We start from the raw sequence: 13,450 nt of genomic DNA, 5'->3' as shown, positions 1-13,450 counted from the left end.
TGGGGTTTAGATCTGGATTCATTGCTGGCCACATCAGAACAGTCCAGCTTTTTGTCTTGAATTATTCCTGGGTGCTTTTTGAAGTGTGTTCGGGGTCATTGTCGTGCTGTCGTTACACGTCAAAACAAACTGCAGTCGATCTCGCACTAATGACCAAAGAAATGTCACTTTATGAAATATAAAAATTTAAATTTTTCAAACTAAAGCATGAAGCAGTTTTTTAAAACATTCAGCCACAAATCTAAAGTTTCTGAATTAACCTTAACTTCCAGTTTAAATCCATTTAAACATTTCACATACTTTTCATGTTGTTTAAATGAAACATCAGCCCCTATATATGAATTTTTAATTTATATACATTTGTTAAACAGTTTGTAAAGTCAAAAAAGAATACATATATATTTTACGCTAAATACGGAAAACAAGCTACGCTGGTAAATCATGAAAGATTGAATTGTAAATGTTTATCTTTAAAAATTCTTATAAAGAAATAACTTATCTGCCCAGGGATGTAATCCTGGGACCTTCCTTCACTTACCACACATTTACTAGGTACAGAACCAGTCAGTAAAGTACCCATTTAGTTGAAGGAATACAGTAAGTTCATGAATCTCGGCATGCGTGCAGCAGACCTTGAAGGTGGAAGCTGGAGCTGAAGGCAAAATCGCTGAGTGAGTCGGCAAACGTGAAGGTACCGCAGCGGTCAGAGATATCCCAGCATGACAGGCTTGGGATTCCCTGCCACCACTTTGCAGTTATTAAAATGTAAAACACGCCTGTCCCTCTATCAGATTTGGCCTTGCAGTCGCTGTGCTGTAGTAGTGGATTGAAGTCGGGAAAGCCTGTGGTCTACATGGTTATTGCGTATCATTGTAGCTGAGGCAAAGTGGCGATGAACTGTGGGGGCTGGCGTGACAGTATGTTCAATTGCACTGCTGTCTGTGCTGTTCACCGTCTCTGCTGCAAGAGTGGAGGCATTGAATTGCGTTGACTGTGTTGTCGGGCTTTTTCATTGAGACAATAAATCATTTTTTTTCCCCCAAGTACTCTATATTGGAAAAAGGATTATCGAGTCATTTTAGACTTAAATAGAGTGAGAAAATTACGTTGTTAATTGTTAAATGAAATGTTGAATATTTTGGTCCAAAATGTATAATGTATGGGCAATGCGTTTGTTTATATTCTGGTTGTATTCCTTAAATTTAAAAAGTATTTATTAATCCATTCTAGAAATATGGGACTTTTTAAAATAAAAATTAATATAAACTGATGGGCTGTATATCTGAGACTTGTATATGCTGAAACCCGACTGTGTTTTGTTAAGCATGCTTTAGAAAGTTAAATCTCTGCATTTCTCTCCAGAATGAGATGGTCAGAGAGCTGGATGGACATGTTCTGAAGTGTGTGAAAGATCAAAATGGGAACCATGTAGTACAAAAGTGCATAGAATGTGTTCAGCCGCAGGCACTGCAGTTCATCATAGACGCATTCAAGGGACAGGTAATTATTGACGTGTTCAAAGACCCATCCAAAATGTTTATTTGTTTTAAGCATCTTAGTGGTTTTAGTGCTTTTTCACACTTTGTGCGCTTAGAACTTTTAGTACTTTTTTCAAAATCCTATCCAGAGAAAAAATAGAAAACATAAGCAGCAGGCGCCATAAAATGGTCAGAACAGCTGCTTTGTTGCCGTAGGTTTTTATTGCTGTTAAGCATCACCAGCCTCAACAGTCACCTGGGCTTCATCCCTTTTATTTTTCGATGCCGTCACTCAGTGTCTAGTCTGCTTTTAAAGCCAGGTCGGTCTTGCCCCCGCAGGTGTTTGTGCTCTCCACTCACCCGTACGGCTGCCGGGTCATCCAGAGGATCCTGGAGCACTGCACTCAGGAGCAGACCCTGCCCATTCTGGAGGAGCTGCACCAGCACACGGAGCAGCTTGTACAGGTCAGCGGTCTTTCCTGGGCGGGTGGGCGGCGGCAGGGGGGCAGGGGGGTTGGCGTGCGTGAAGAAAAATGTCATAATCCACTGCCATTCTTTTTTTGCAGAATGTCCTTTTTTTAGGGAATGCGTTTTCATCGGTTTTATATTTCTGTATCAAGCTATCTTAGTTCACCTTTTTTCGTGTTTTTTTAAGCATGTTTTGCTTTGTTCTTTTGTTCTCTCTCTGCCACGGAAATTCCAGTGGCAGTCTTGTAAGCATTAGATCAGTCATTAGTAAAGTGCATGTCCTGCTGATTGTCATGAATGTGTCCAGAAGATTTTCAGGCAGCTCCACCTCTATTATCTTTAAAGAGAAGCATCTCTGTTTGGAAATGTGGGTGAGGGTGTGAGTGGTCAGTCAGGGTCAGGTTGTTGTAATGGAGTCCTTGCATGTTTTTATTTTGTTTGCATGTTTCTTCATTACATAACAAAGGACATTACGTTGTTTGTGGAAGAATTAAAATTGAATCCCTATAATATAGATTAAAAAACCGCCATGATACAATTCTATCATTTCTTTGAACAAGTGAAACAATCCTTCTTATAAAACACCCCTTATTTTATCTAGAAATATCAAGGAGTTTCATTGGAGATGACAACCAAAACTTTTTATACAGTGTCAAGTGATGCCCTGTTCAAGGTCAGAGCAATTACATTCTCTAAACACGTGAAGGATTTCTAATCCTCTCAGTTTTTCTCTTGATTAATCTTAATGTGCTTCAGAAATATCTTGTTTAATATACAGAGCATTAAAAATCTGAAACAACAACATACCGTTAGAAACAAAGCCCTTTAATGAAAAACTACTTCTACTTCAAAGTGATTTTGGCACATATTTTCTATTAAGGGATATCACAGAATTACACAACGCTAGGTCATACATCATAGAACTGCTTTTGAATTAGATTGAACATGTTTTTAATTTCAAAACAGCAGATCCCTCCTACTAGGGAAGATGTTGCCAGTAACACTTTGAAGTAAAATACTTAATTGTATTCAGACTGAATTGACTAAGCTACAGTCTGTGAAAATACATAGAAGGGTTCATTTCAGAAACTGATTGCAAAAGGGCTTGGATGTAGTTTGCATGCAGCGTTCGGGGCAGTATATAACAGCACGTCAGTTAGACTTCAGTGAACTATGTGAAGGACTGGGGGAGTACAGCCTTCCACACTTCATTGTTAATGAGGCACACATGAAATGCTTTTCTGATGTGGAACCTCTGTTTTGATGGTACACATTCATGATGATGTGTAATACTCTGATTCTCTTGGACTTTTGTCTAATTTTGAACTTATAGTGTAAAATAAGTCAAATTTTATATATACTATAGACTATGTTTTGCTCTACCGCAGTTGAAAGATATTCTTTGTCATTGTATTAAGAGTTGCATATTTTGAATAGCAAAACAATGTAAAGATGCTTTCCTTATGCTCTGTGGTTTTTATTTGTCTCTTTCCTTAATTCTAAATCATGCCATTGAGGTCTAATTTTAGATCAGTCCTGTAGATTGAAATGAACCCTCTGCTCGTAGCTCGTTAATCTTAATGTTGTTGTGGCACACAATGCTCCTCTTCTTTCATGAGTTCTGTAGCCCTTATAAAAATCTTGGCAAAAGGGAGAATTTTTTTTCTTGTTTGTTGTTCATTTTCCCAACCACAAACCTTAGGTATCAAATATTAGTGATCTCTGAAAAATCAAACTTTTAGAATTTGTTGTCTGAGCCATTGAACCGTTGTGTCAGTAGGCTGTTAAGTTGCTGGCAGCATTGCATGTAAACCATGTGCATTTACATTGTGATCCTGTGTCATGTGTAGTTTACACAGGCTTGACTGGCACCAGATGCAGTCAGACATGGAAATAGTATAGTGTGGATCCGTTGTCTGATCTTAATGCTGTGCTTGCAGAGGAAATGCATCATCACTGTTCCTCAGACATTTCACAGACTTGTTTAATTTGCCACCAGTCAAGTGAGAATGTTGTCTGGACAATTTATCCAGCCAGCATTGTCTTTACTTTGCCTCTTGGTTAAAACAAATGATGCCATTGGAGTCCAGGTTTTTTCTTCTGCATCTGGATTGTGGACAGAACATCCCTGCAGGCCATGAACATGAATAGAGCATAGGAGGTTCATGTCAGCTTATCAGCTATGGTTTTATTTTCCCTAAAGGTTAGTGTGTCTTATTTGTTCAAAGTATATAAAACTAAATGTATGTACCATTTTGCTTTGAGTTGAGCCAGGGTATATTTTAGGATGTTAAAAAAGCAAGGAGCTACTAAGCAAACAGCATCCATAAGAATTTAGTTTATAGAGGTTTATTTCCTTTGGAGAAATGTGAAGTGAACAAATATTCACCTGCTTTTTCAGAGGAATAATATTGATCCAAATGTTTGTGGTTGATACTATACATCTGCATCGATGCACCAATAGACATGCATGCTTGTTTTAAGGGGGAAAAAGTAATCATTTTTATTGACTTTTTACATCTTCATATTCTAAAAGAGAACCTCGCGTTTCTGTCTGTCCCAACAGGATCAGTATGGTAATTATGTCATCCAACATGTTCTGGAGCATGGGCGACCTGAGGATAAAAGTAAAATTGTAGCCGAGATCAGAGGAAAGGTTTTAGCCTTGAGTCAACACAAGTTTGCAAGGTACGTAAACAGCCCCTGTTTGTGTGGGAAGATTTTTCTTCATGGTTATGTCTGTGTCACCGGAGTTGATCAGATCTTTTGAAGCTTTAAGTTACCAGTTTGTAAGCCATTTAGCATGTTTTGTTGTTTGTAAATAAAATGTCATTAATTTCCATAATTTTGTAATCCTGTTTTTCATTTGTATTTTTGGGGAAAACTTTTTTTTTTCTGCTGGAACCCAGCGACCTTAAATTGAAATGAAATTTCAAAGAGAAATGGTTATTCTTTAAAACGATGAATGCATTAGTTAAAATGTTAAAATGTATTTATATAATAGGCAATGCAGATATAGTCATGTTCACTATAATGTTTTAAGAAAAGTTTCTGATTTAAAAAAACAAGGGAGTGCAGTAAAAAATGTGCTAAAAAGCCATTTTAAATCTTGATTTCGCTAAATAAATTAAAATGACCTGTTTTACCTCTCTGTTTCTACTTTAAAGATAAGCTTTAATAAGTAGTATGTAGATCCCATATTCAGCATGAGAAACCAACTGAATCATGATGAATCAGTTGCTACATAACTTTGTGCCACCATGATAAGGTTAGAGTCTGGATTTCATTACAGATGAGCATTTTATTTATTTTATTTTATGATTGTATCCAGCTGCTCAAGTCTAAAACTACATAGCACAGGGCAAAAGGAGAAACTTGTCAGACATCACTTGAAAGGTATTGAAAGTTTACTGTAAAGTGAAAAGGGATGACATGAAATGAAGTGAGTCTGGTAATCGTACCGTACATACAAGATCAAAAGCAAAAAGCCATAGTAGCCAGAGCGTTTTGAAGGAAACAGTGCTGTCTCCGGTTTCAAAGACCTGTCATTTGTCTTGCAGCAATGTGGTGGAGAAGTGTGTGACGCACTCCTCCCGGGCAGAGAGAGCTTTGCTGATTGATGAGGTTTGCTGCCAGAACGATGGTCCCCACAGTGCCTTATACACCATGATGAAAGACCAGTATGCCAACTATGTAGTACAGAAGATGATTGACATGGCAGAGCCAGCACAGCGCAAAATAATCATGCACAAGGTGAGAGGTAGACGTGTGTCTGTTCTAAAGTACAATTCTTAGGAATGTGTTATTTAGTGCTTCTCTCTTACAGTTCACAGAAAAAGTCTGTAACCCCTTAAGATTTTCACTTATTTCATAAATTTGAAACCTAAAATGTTATATGATCTCAATCTAAGTCATGATAAGACTCTTTTAACATTTATTTATCCCCAGATGTTGCAACATTCAAAATCTGTCTGAGTCAAACTATGTGAATCTTTACATTCATGAACTAGTGGCATTCCATTGAGCAGCAGTGACTGTAGCTGAATGGTTTTTAATCGCTGCTCAGCCTCTCACATTTTTGGCCCATTCCTCCTTGCAGAACTCTGTGACATCTAAGGGCTGTTGTGCATGGACAGCTCACTTCAGGTCCCGCCACAACATTTGAATGACTTTGACTAGGCCATTACAGGACTTCTTTTCTCATCTAAGAGTGACCGTTTTGCATCCAGTCCAGGCTGAGATTTTTCTACAAACAGATTCACAAGAAACCATGCATGACTCATGGTACAATTTGTAATCAGATTTGACCTTTTAAAAACCTACTTCGTTAGAGACAGGCTCACCGTTACCATTATTTAATAGCCTTATGAAAGTAATTCCCATAAAATTCAAAGTTTGTCAGATGAATAGTTTAACTATCTTTTGATGTGTTCAATATTGATCAGCTAATAGTGTGGATTATCATGAAGATTATCATCACAACTGATCTATCATTCAGCATGTTGCATACTAAACAATAAGATAATCTCTGCATTTATGAAATGCAACTTGGAGATACTGAAGTCAAAACGATATGCAGTGTAACTTAATAAGCAAATGGTTCACATAATTTTCATTACATTAAACAAAAGAATGCCCAATTTATTCTATGGTGAAGCACAAAAAATGCTCAAATCATTTATAGTAGTTTTGTCTATGAGGTCCACATCATTTTTTATCTAATATTTAATCTAAAATGATATCAATTATTCTTCAGGTTCAGTTCAGGCAGTCTTATCATTTGTGGAAACAAAAAGCTTAGCAGTGTATCCATTAACCACACAACCAGCTATTCCGGTCATGATGATATTGTGAGAGGATGTTAAACCTTTCTTCATACACACAAGATCACATTTGCATTTTAAAAGAAAAGTACTCCTTTGCCTTCTATATCCATTTTAGATGTGTTGAGTTTAGAGGATTCATGCCAGAATGTTTTGTTGCTTGTTATTTAAAAACAAATGTTTTTGTGTGCAGATACGTCCTCACATTGCGACTTTACGCAAGTACACCTATGGAAAACACATCTTGGCCAAACTGGAGAAGTATTACATGAAGAACAGCGCTGAGCTCGGGCCAATTGGCGGACCAACTAATGGGCTGATGTAGGAATGTGCACAGGCTGTCAGCCCTTCCAGGAATCAGGTGTATCCAATCAGCTGAGAGGAATTTACCAAAAATCATCTTCACCTAAAAACGCTATGGCTCCCTCTCCCCCCCCCCCTCTCCCCCCCTGTTTTTTCTGGCCACTTTAGGAAAACCGAGAGAATAGTCCATGTATTTTGTCCGGTATTTGCCTACACTTCCAGCACATTGCCAGCGATTTATCAGATTGCTCTGCTGGGTAAAGCACAGAATGCTTGTATATGATGTAATTGTATCAAACTAGTTGTTACATTTTGTAAATTTTTACCTTGTAAATTCATTGTAAAAAATGGGTAGTTTTTAAACTGAGAAAAGTGGTATTCTTACAGTACACCAGCAAGTGACGTGATAAGTCTGCTGGCACAACAGCACAACAGATGCCCCTCATTTTATATATAAATATATATACATTATGTATTGTGCTTCATCTCTCCTAAGCACTGCTAGAAATAGCTGACAGTTAAGTGACAGTTCTTTGTAGATACAGAACGTAGAAAGTTAAGTTTTTTTGTAGTTCATATTTTGTAACTTTGTCTTGGAAACGGCAAAACAGCCTTCTATAAAATCACATGATATAGGCAATTATTTTAATGATTATACTGAAAGCCCTTGGTGGTGAATACTTACTTCATCTCACTTCTTTGAACTGTTAATGTTCAGTAGTTTGAGATGATCAATACCCTATAATTTTGTTTTGCTGAAAACGATGGTGATGTATAGCAGCTTTGTATATAAGTGAATATTTAATTTTTTGAGGTGGGGGGACAAAATATGATGGTACTTCTATACGTACATAAATATATGAAAATTACGGTGAGAATTTTAGCGTTTCCCCCCATTTATAGAGCAAGATTTAAGTGCATTTGCATTTTAAACAGGCTGACAGGACATACTTATTTCATCATCCACATTGGTCAGGAAGAGGTGAAGGTCTAGACATTTTTTATTTCTGCTTTGAAATGTTAAATAGAAATCTTCAGCAGAGTTAGAAATTAAAAGGGGCCATCAGAAGGTATACTTGATAGCTCATTCTGAGGCATGCATGATTATTCAAATAGCCATTGTTTTGCTTCATATAAATATGTAGTGTATATGTCTAGTTAATTACATAGATGTAAGTTTACAGTTTCAAATCTTGAATTACAAAAACTTCTTTCTATGTTTATCACAGGCCTTGCTAACTTAGTAGTGATGCTTTACTTTGTTTGTACAGTTGTACATTTGTAAACCTTGATGCTGTAAATGTAATGTCTTTTACCCTTTTGACAAAAAACGCAAAAATTAGCATTTTAGTGTAAATTCACTCCCTCACCCCTTCCCTTGGCATATAGTGTTGTATACTGTAAATTTCTTTGGAACTTTGGAAGAGTGATTTTTAAAAATTCTATCTTTATATGGCTTCGGAATTTGACATTGCATTCTTTTTAACTATTGTTAGGAACAGTAGCTTTTGTTTATACATGTAGTTGTTAAATATTCTGTTAATATGGTCATGAATTATACTGTCATAAATTGTTAAAGTACATTGTGTTTAGAAAATCGAAAGGACTGGACAAGACATTTAGTTACCATGGAAACTTTCCATCTAGCCTGACAGGACTTTCTTTTGTACAGAAGAGTACTGTATTTTGGAACATCTACTAACTTGTAAGTGAAAGAATGTATGATATTGTCAATTATAATAATTTGAACATTTGAGGCTGTAACACTAGCAGACGTTATGTACATTTACAGGTGGCCTTATGTACATTTCCCGAAGTAATTAAAATATCCTTTTTTGCAGGCAGAATTGTGACAAGATATGTATAATTAAACAATTCTTTGTAACTTTTGACTCTGGATATATTTTGAAATCAGATTTGTAAATTCAGTTTAAGAAAATTTTAATCATTTTTCTTGTATTTCACTGACTTTGGTCAGCTTTTTGTATAGGTGATGAATGTTATGGAGGTTCGTTTTTTATTTTTTTCCTGAGTCCTCAGGTGACTTGGCTTTGGGCAGTCAAAAGTTTTAACTGGGGCTGTGCTTACAAAGGTCTGTCATGGGTTAAGTTCATGGTAAGTTTTAGGGGACAGAGAAATTATGTACATTTAGTTTTTATCCTTCAGCCTTATTGTAGCAGTTTTTCGAGCCCGTTTGTGTTTAAAACCTCCTGAAGTAATGCAGGTGACTCTTTTACAGTATATCTTGTCTGGTTTGTTCGAACACTCTCCATCAGACCTGTTTCAGTTTTGTTAGGGAGCACTGCCCAAGTTTCCATGGCAACTGTGTTTGTATAATGGCGGATGTGTAATGGCTCTACGGTGTTCTCTTGGTTGGTGATACAGGGGCTGTGCTAGTTCTGAATTTCTGGAGAAGAAAAATGTGACAAAACCACTAAGCTGTTCCTCTGACGTGTGTTTTTTTTTTTGATGGATGGTGTGTTTGGACCAGTTTGTCATTCGTGTGTGATCAAGTTGGCCACCAGTCTCCATGGCAGTTCTACAAAATTATTTGTTATTTGATCATTTGTATATGCTGTATAAACAAAAAAGAGGAAAAAATGTGAATAACATTGTATGAAATAAACTTGGTCATGTGTTTTCTGTAGGAAAATGCCCATCATGGCTTTTGTTTTGAAACAACATACAATAATTTTCACAAAGTAGAGATTTGTTCCTGAAGTATTTTTAGATTTAAATCCTCGAATACACACTATAAATAGACACCCCTCACGGCTTCACAAAGCACCCTCACTGAATATGGCACACTTACCATTTCAATCTTGATGTCTCTAGTCTGCACTAGGCTGTTTCTTTTTTGCATTTATTTCCAGTCCAATGAAGACTGAGAATTGAGACGTAGTTATAGCATTTTTTAATTAAAATAGTTCTTTTTCTAGGAGCATTAGTTTTAGGCTGTCATCTTTGTGCTTTCTTTCTCAATATTGTTACTGATTTATCTGACACTTTTACCCAAAGCATCTTACATTTGCACCCATTTATACAGATGGGTACTGGAGATGTTTGGGGTGAAATACCTTGCTCAAGGGTACAACAGCAGTATCTCATCTGGGATTCAGACCAAAAACCTTCCAGTTCCAGAGTCTTGAACCCTAATCACTGCCATTCATTATTCATTCTTCATAATCTTGTTTTTCTTTGGAGTCCATTTTTACACTTCTTATGTAAAACCAGCAGATGGTGCTGTTACAATACTTCATAAAAATACACTACAAATGACTCAATCAAATTTCTAAGTTGATACTTAATGCTGTACTAATACGGAAACAGGAATCAGCAGAAATTCACTTGCTTTAATATTGTTAATTTATTAACTATATTAAGTGTCTCCTGTTTTTTACTTTTGAAATTCTTTTGCAGACACTGAATCTGATCCAGGTATTGCACGTGGGTCATGTCACCAGCAGCCTGTGGTCGGAATTCACCAAGCAGTGTCACAGCTCACCAGAGCCCACTGAGAGTAGGGTGGGAGTTGTCAGCCAGGGCTGTCTCGGCTCTCTGTGACACAACGCCCCCTCTAAATCAATGTCTGTGAGGGATTATCCTTTCTTCCAACCTGTGATGTTTCTGCACAGGTCTGTGCTTTTTGTGACAAGTTAAAAGATGAGCAGCTGGAAGCTGAGGGAGATGAGCTAATCTGCCTGCTCTGCCTCATCCCCACCTGGCTGGATTAGATCCTCAGGTTAATTGGCTAATAAATGAGCTGAACGAATGGCCTAGTGTACATTCATTTACGAACTCTGTTATTAAAGAATAGAGCTTCATCTTTCCAAAACCAAGTCTGGATTGCATTCTGACCGCTTTCAAAATATGCAAAAAAAAACACTTGAAAAAGATTTTTTTTCTTTTCCAATCCCTTTGGAAATGCACTTGCAGTTCCTCTGATACTCATCAAGATGAATTCCCACTTCATCTAAACGTCTGTTGTGACCTCTTGCAAACCTTGCAAACAGCGTTAACTCCAAAGAGTTATGAGACAGTGCTATAGCACGATCATCAATACAAGGAAGGAGAGTTTATAATCTCCTACTTACTGACTGAAGTTTTATTTGTAGTTCGTTATGGATATACAAGGGTGAACTCCTAATTTTTTTTTTATTCAGTCAGTCTTCAGTAATTCATTCTTTAGGGAGCATTCATTACATTTAATATGCTTTTGTGTTGGGCAGTTAATTCGCCCTCTACCCTTTGGTTTTCAAAGATGTGGGTTTACACAAAATGTCGATTTACACAAAGGACCTTTTTTCTCTCACAGGTGTGGTGAAACATTGGTCATGTTGTGTGGTTTGGCAATTATGGTTTTTCCCTCTTTCTCCACTCTAAAGAGACTCAATTACGGTTATTTTATAAAGAGTGGTTTCTGGGGTGTGTACAGTATTTAAGTGAGATAAAGAGACCCTGAGAATTTTTTAAATGTAGATGTCCATAACCCACATTTATGTGGTTTATTGGGATAGTGGTTAGAATCTGAATAGCAGGTAAGCTGTTTATCTCTTTATTATTTATTATGCTTACACTTATTTTCATATTGACACTGCCACATCTTGGAGGGGAAAACTCCATTCACATCTTTTTCAACAGCAACAACTATTTGAAAACATAAATATTTATAGATAACTGTGCAAAGTAGAACGATGATACTTCTGCTAATTATGTATTGTGTTCTGTGAAACGTCTGAGAGTCAGACTATGGGTGTGGCCAGTTTCACGTGATTAAATCAGACTAGACATACATAACACAAACTTGAGCCATCGGAGGGTATGCTGTAGTTCATTTTAAATGCTAATGTACTGTAAATGCCCGATCAGCTAACGCAACAAGTGACCTTTATACACTCTGTTTTCTTTACACAGCCTTGCACAGAATTAGCTGAAGTTTCAGGCAATGCTTTACTCCACTCACTGCAAGGTGTAGGTTTACTATGTTACATACAGAAAGCAAAGAAAGGATAATGCTAACACTTGTAATTAGTACTGGAAGCTCTTCCCTGCAAGTACTTCTGAAAACAGAAATTTGGGGACATTGAATAGTGCACTGTTGGCACTGTAGGGGCCCTAGGTTAATTCCTGACTCTGGGTTGCTATTACTTGCAGGCTTCAGCTCCCCTGCCACCCTGAACTAGATAAAGCCGTTAGAAGATAGATGGATGAATAGCGCACTCAGTAAAGGCCGAAAAAAGTTCAAGGAATTGAAGAAGCATGCATATGATTATTATATATTTTTAAGTTTGGATTACATGGATTCTTCTTTTACTGTATACGTCACTCCTTAGCCCAATGTTTTTAAACTTTTTTTTATTTTTAAATGTATGCAGCAGAGATGCAGAATGCTGAGGAAGCTTGGTGAGGCCTTTGTTCAGTTGCCCCCTGGTGGGGATCATTGCAAAATCATCTGAAATTACTCCCGTTTTCCCTCCTGCCACATGCCCATCAGTCATCTTAAAAATGACTCTAGTGCTTGAAGTTGCTTTGCTGAGAATGAGCCACTTTGCAGCTGCTGAACAGTAATAAACCACAAAGGAACACAGATTGATTGCAGGTGAAGGACAGGCAGTCGTGGGAACTTGGCCTGTCCTTATATCCCTATGTCGAGACAGAGTAGGATTGCAGTAAATAGTAAAGTGTGTAAAGGCTGTTTCCAGGTTAGCACCCTTAACCCCATCCCTTCTTACAGTGAAGAAAGGTTTCAGATGTCTGATAAACCTCATTCTGCTGCTGTTCCCAATTACCCTGTGCAATAGTCTGTGTGGGTTACCTCATTAAAGATAAAATACACGGCCATATGGAATAAATCTTAAAAATCCTTAGTCACCCCCGGCAGAACAAAATCCTTTCCCACATCTGCAGTCTGAAACCACTCAGAAGTTAAAATGAAGTGCTTTTAAGTTCATCTTCATTTCATTATATACAAAATGGCTCTTTATTGCTATGTCAGGCTTAGCTTTAAACAAATGGTTGTGGCACTTCCTTTCAGGCACTTAATTGGGGTTTCCTTTCTTTTTTTCCCCCTCCAATGCCATCAAATGATGTTTGAAAAAACAGTGTCTCCTAGACTTCATCTCATGATGTCTCATTAAGTTGTCTGGCCAGTTTTGCTGAGTCAAACTGTGGAGGACGGACAATAAACCATGACAGGCCATGGGGCTAAGCCACAACATCCTGAGGAACGGAGGTTTCAACATCAGTTTCACCCTGAACCTCATCATGTGTGCTTGGGGGGGGAAAAGCTGAGCGGCCTTTCACAAACTGTGGAAATACATGCGTGCTATTATTTGCCAAATCCATTAACACAGGGACACTGAACTTGAGGTGGTCCCT

General features: G+C 37.5%; 1 protein-coding gene across 14 annotated transcripts in view; it reads left to right on the top strand.

Moving 5' to 3' along the window:
* Nucleotides 1–9,725, top strand: part of LOC148839870 (pumilio homolog 2) — a 49,015-nt gene extending 39,290 nt beyond the window's left edge. For 7 of the 14 annotated variants that reach the window (XM_088909698.1, XM_088909696.1, XM_088909695.1 and 4 more), the window contains exons 18-23: nucleotides 1,363–1,500; nucleotides 1,818–1,943; nucleotides 2,548–2,619; nucleotides 4,513–4,634; nucleotides 5,507–5,699; nucleotides 6,963–9,725. In XM_088909698.1, the coding sequence (XP_088765824.1) occupies nucleotides 1,363–1,500; nucleotides 1,818–1,943; nucleotides 2,548–2,619; nucleotides 4,513–4,634; nucleotides 5,507–5,699; nucleotides 6,963–7,094 (783 nt within the window). In that variant the 3' untranslated portion in view covers nucleotides 7,095–9,725. The remainder of the gene's footprint in view (nucleotides 1–1,362; nucleotides 1,501–1,817; nucleotides 1,944–2,547; nucleotides 2,620–4,512; nucleotides 4,635–5,506; nucleotides 5,700–6,962) is intronic. The other 7 variants (XM_088909704.1, XM_088909705.1, XM_088909702.1 and 4 more) reach the window with 1 other exon arrangement.
* The last annotated feature ends 3,725 nt before the right edge of the window (nucleotides 9,726–13,450 follow it).

The sequence above is a fragment of the Atractosteus spatula genome, chromosome 2, assembly GCF_055471065.1.
Source record: "Atractosteus spatula isolate fAtrSpa1 chromosome 2, fAtrSpa1.hap1, whole genome shotgun sequence".
Taxonomy (NCBI): Eukaryota; Metazoa; Chordata; class Actinopteri; order Semionotiformes; family Lepisosteidae; genus Atractosteus; species Atractosteus spatula.
The sequence above is the reverse complement of the archived record's forward strand: the minus strand, read 5'-3'. Positions and strand labels throughout refer to the sequence as shown.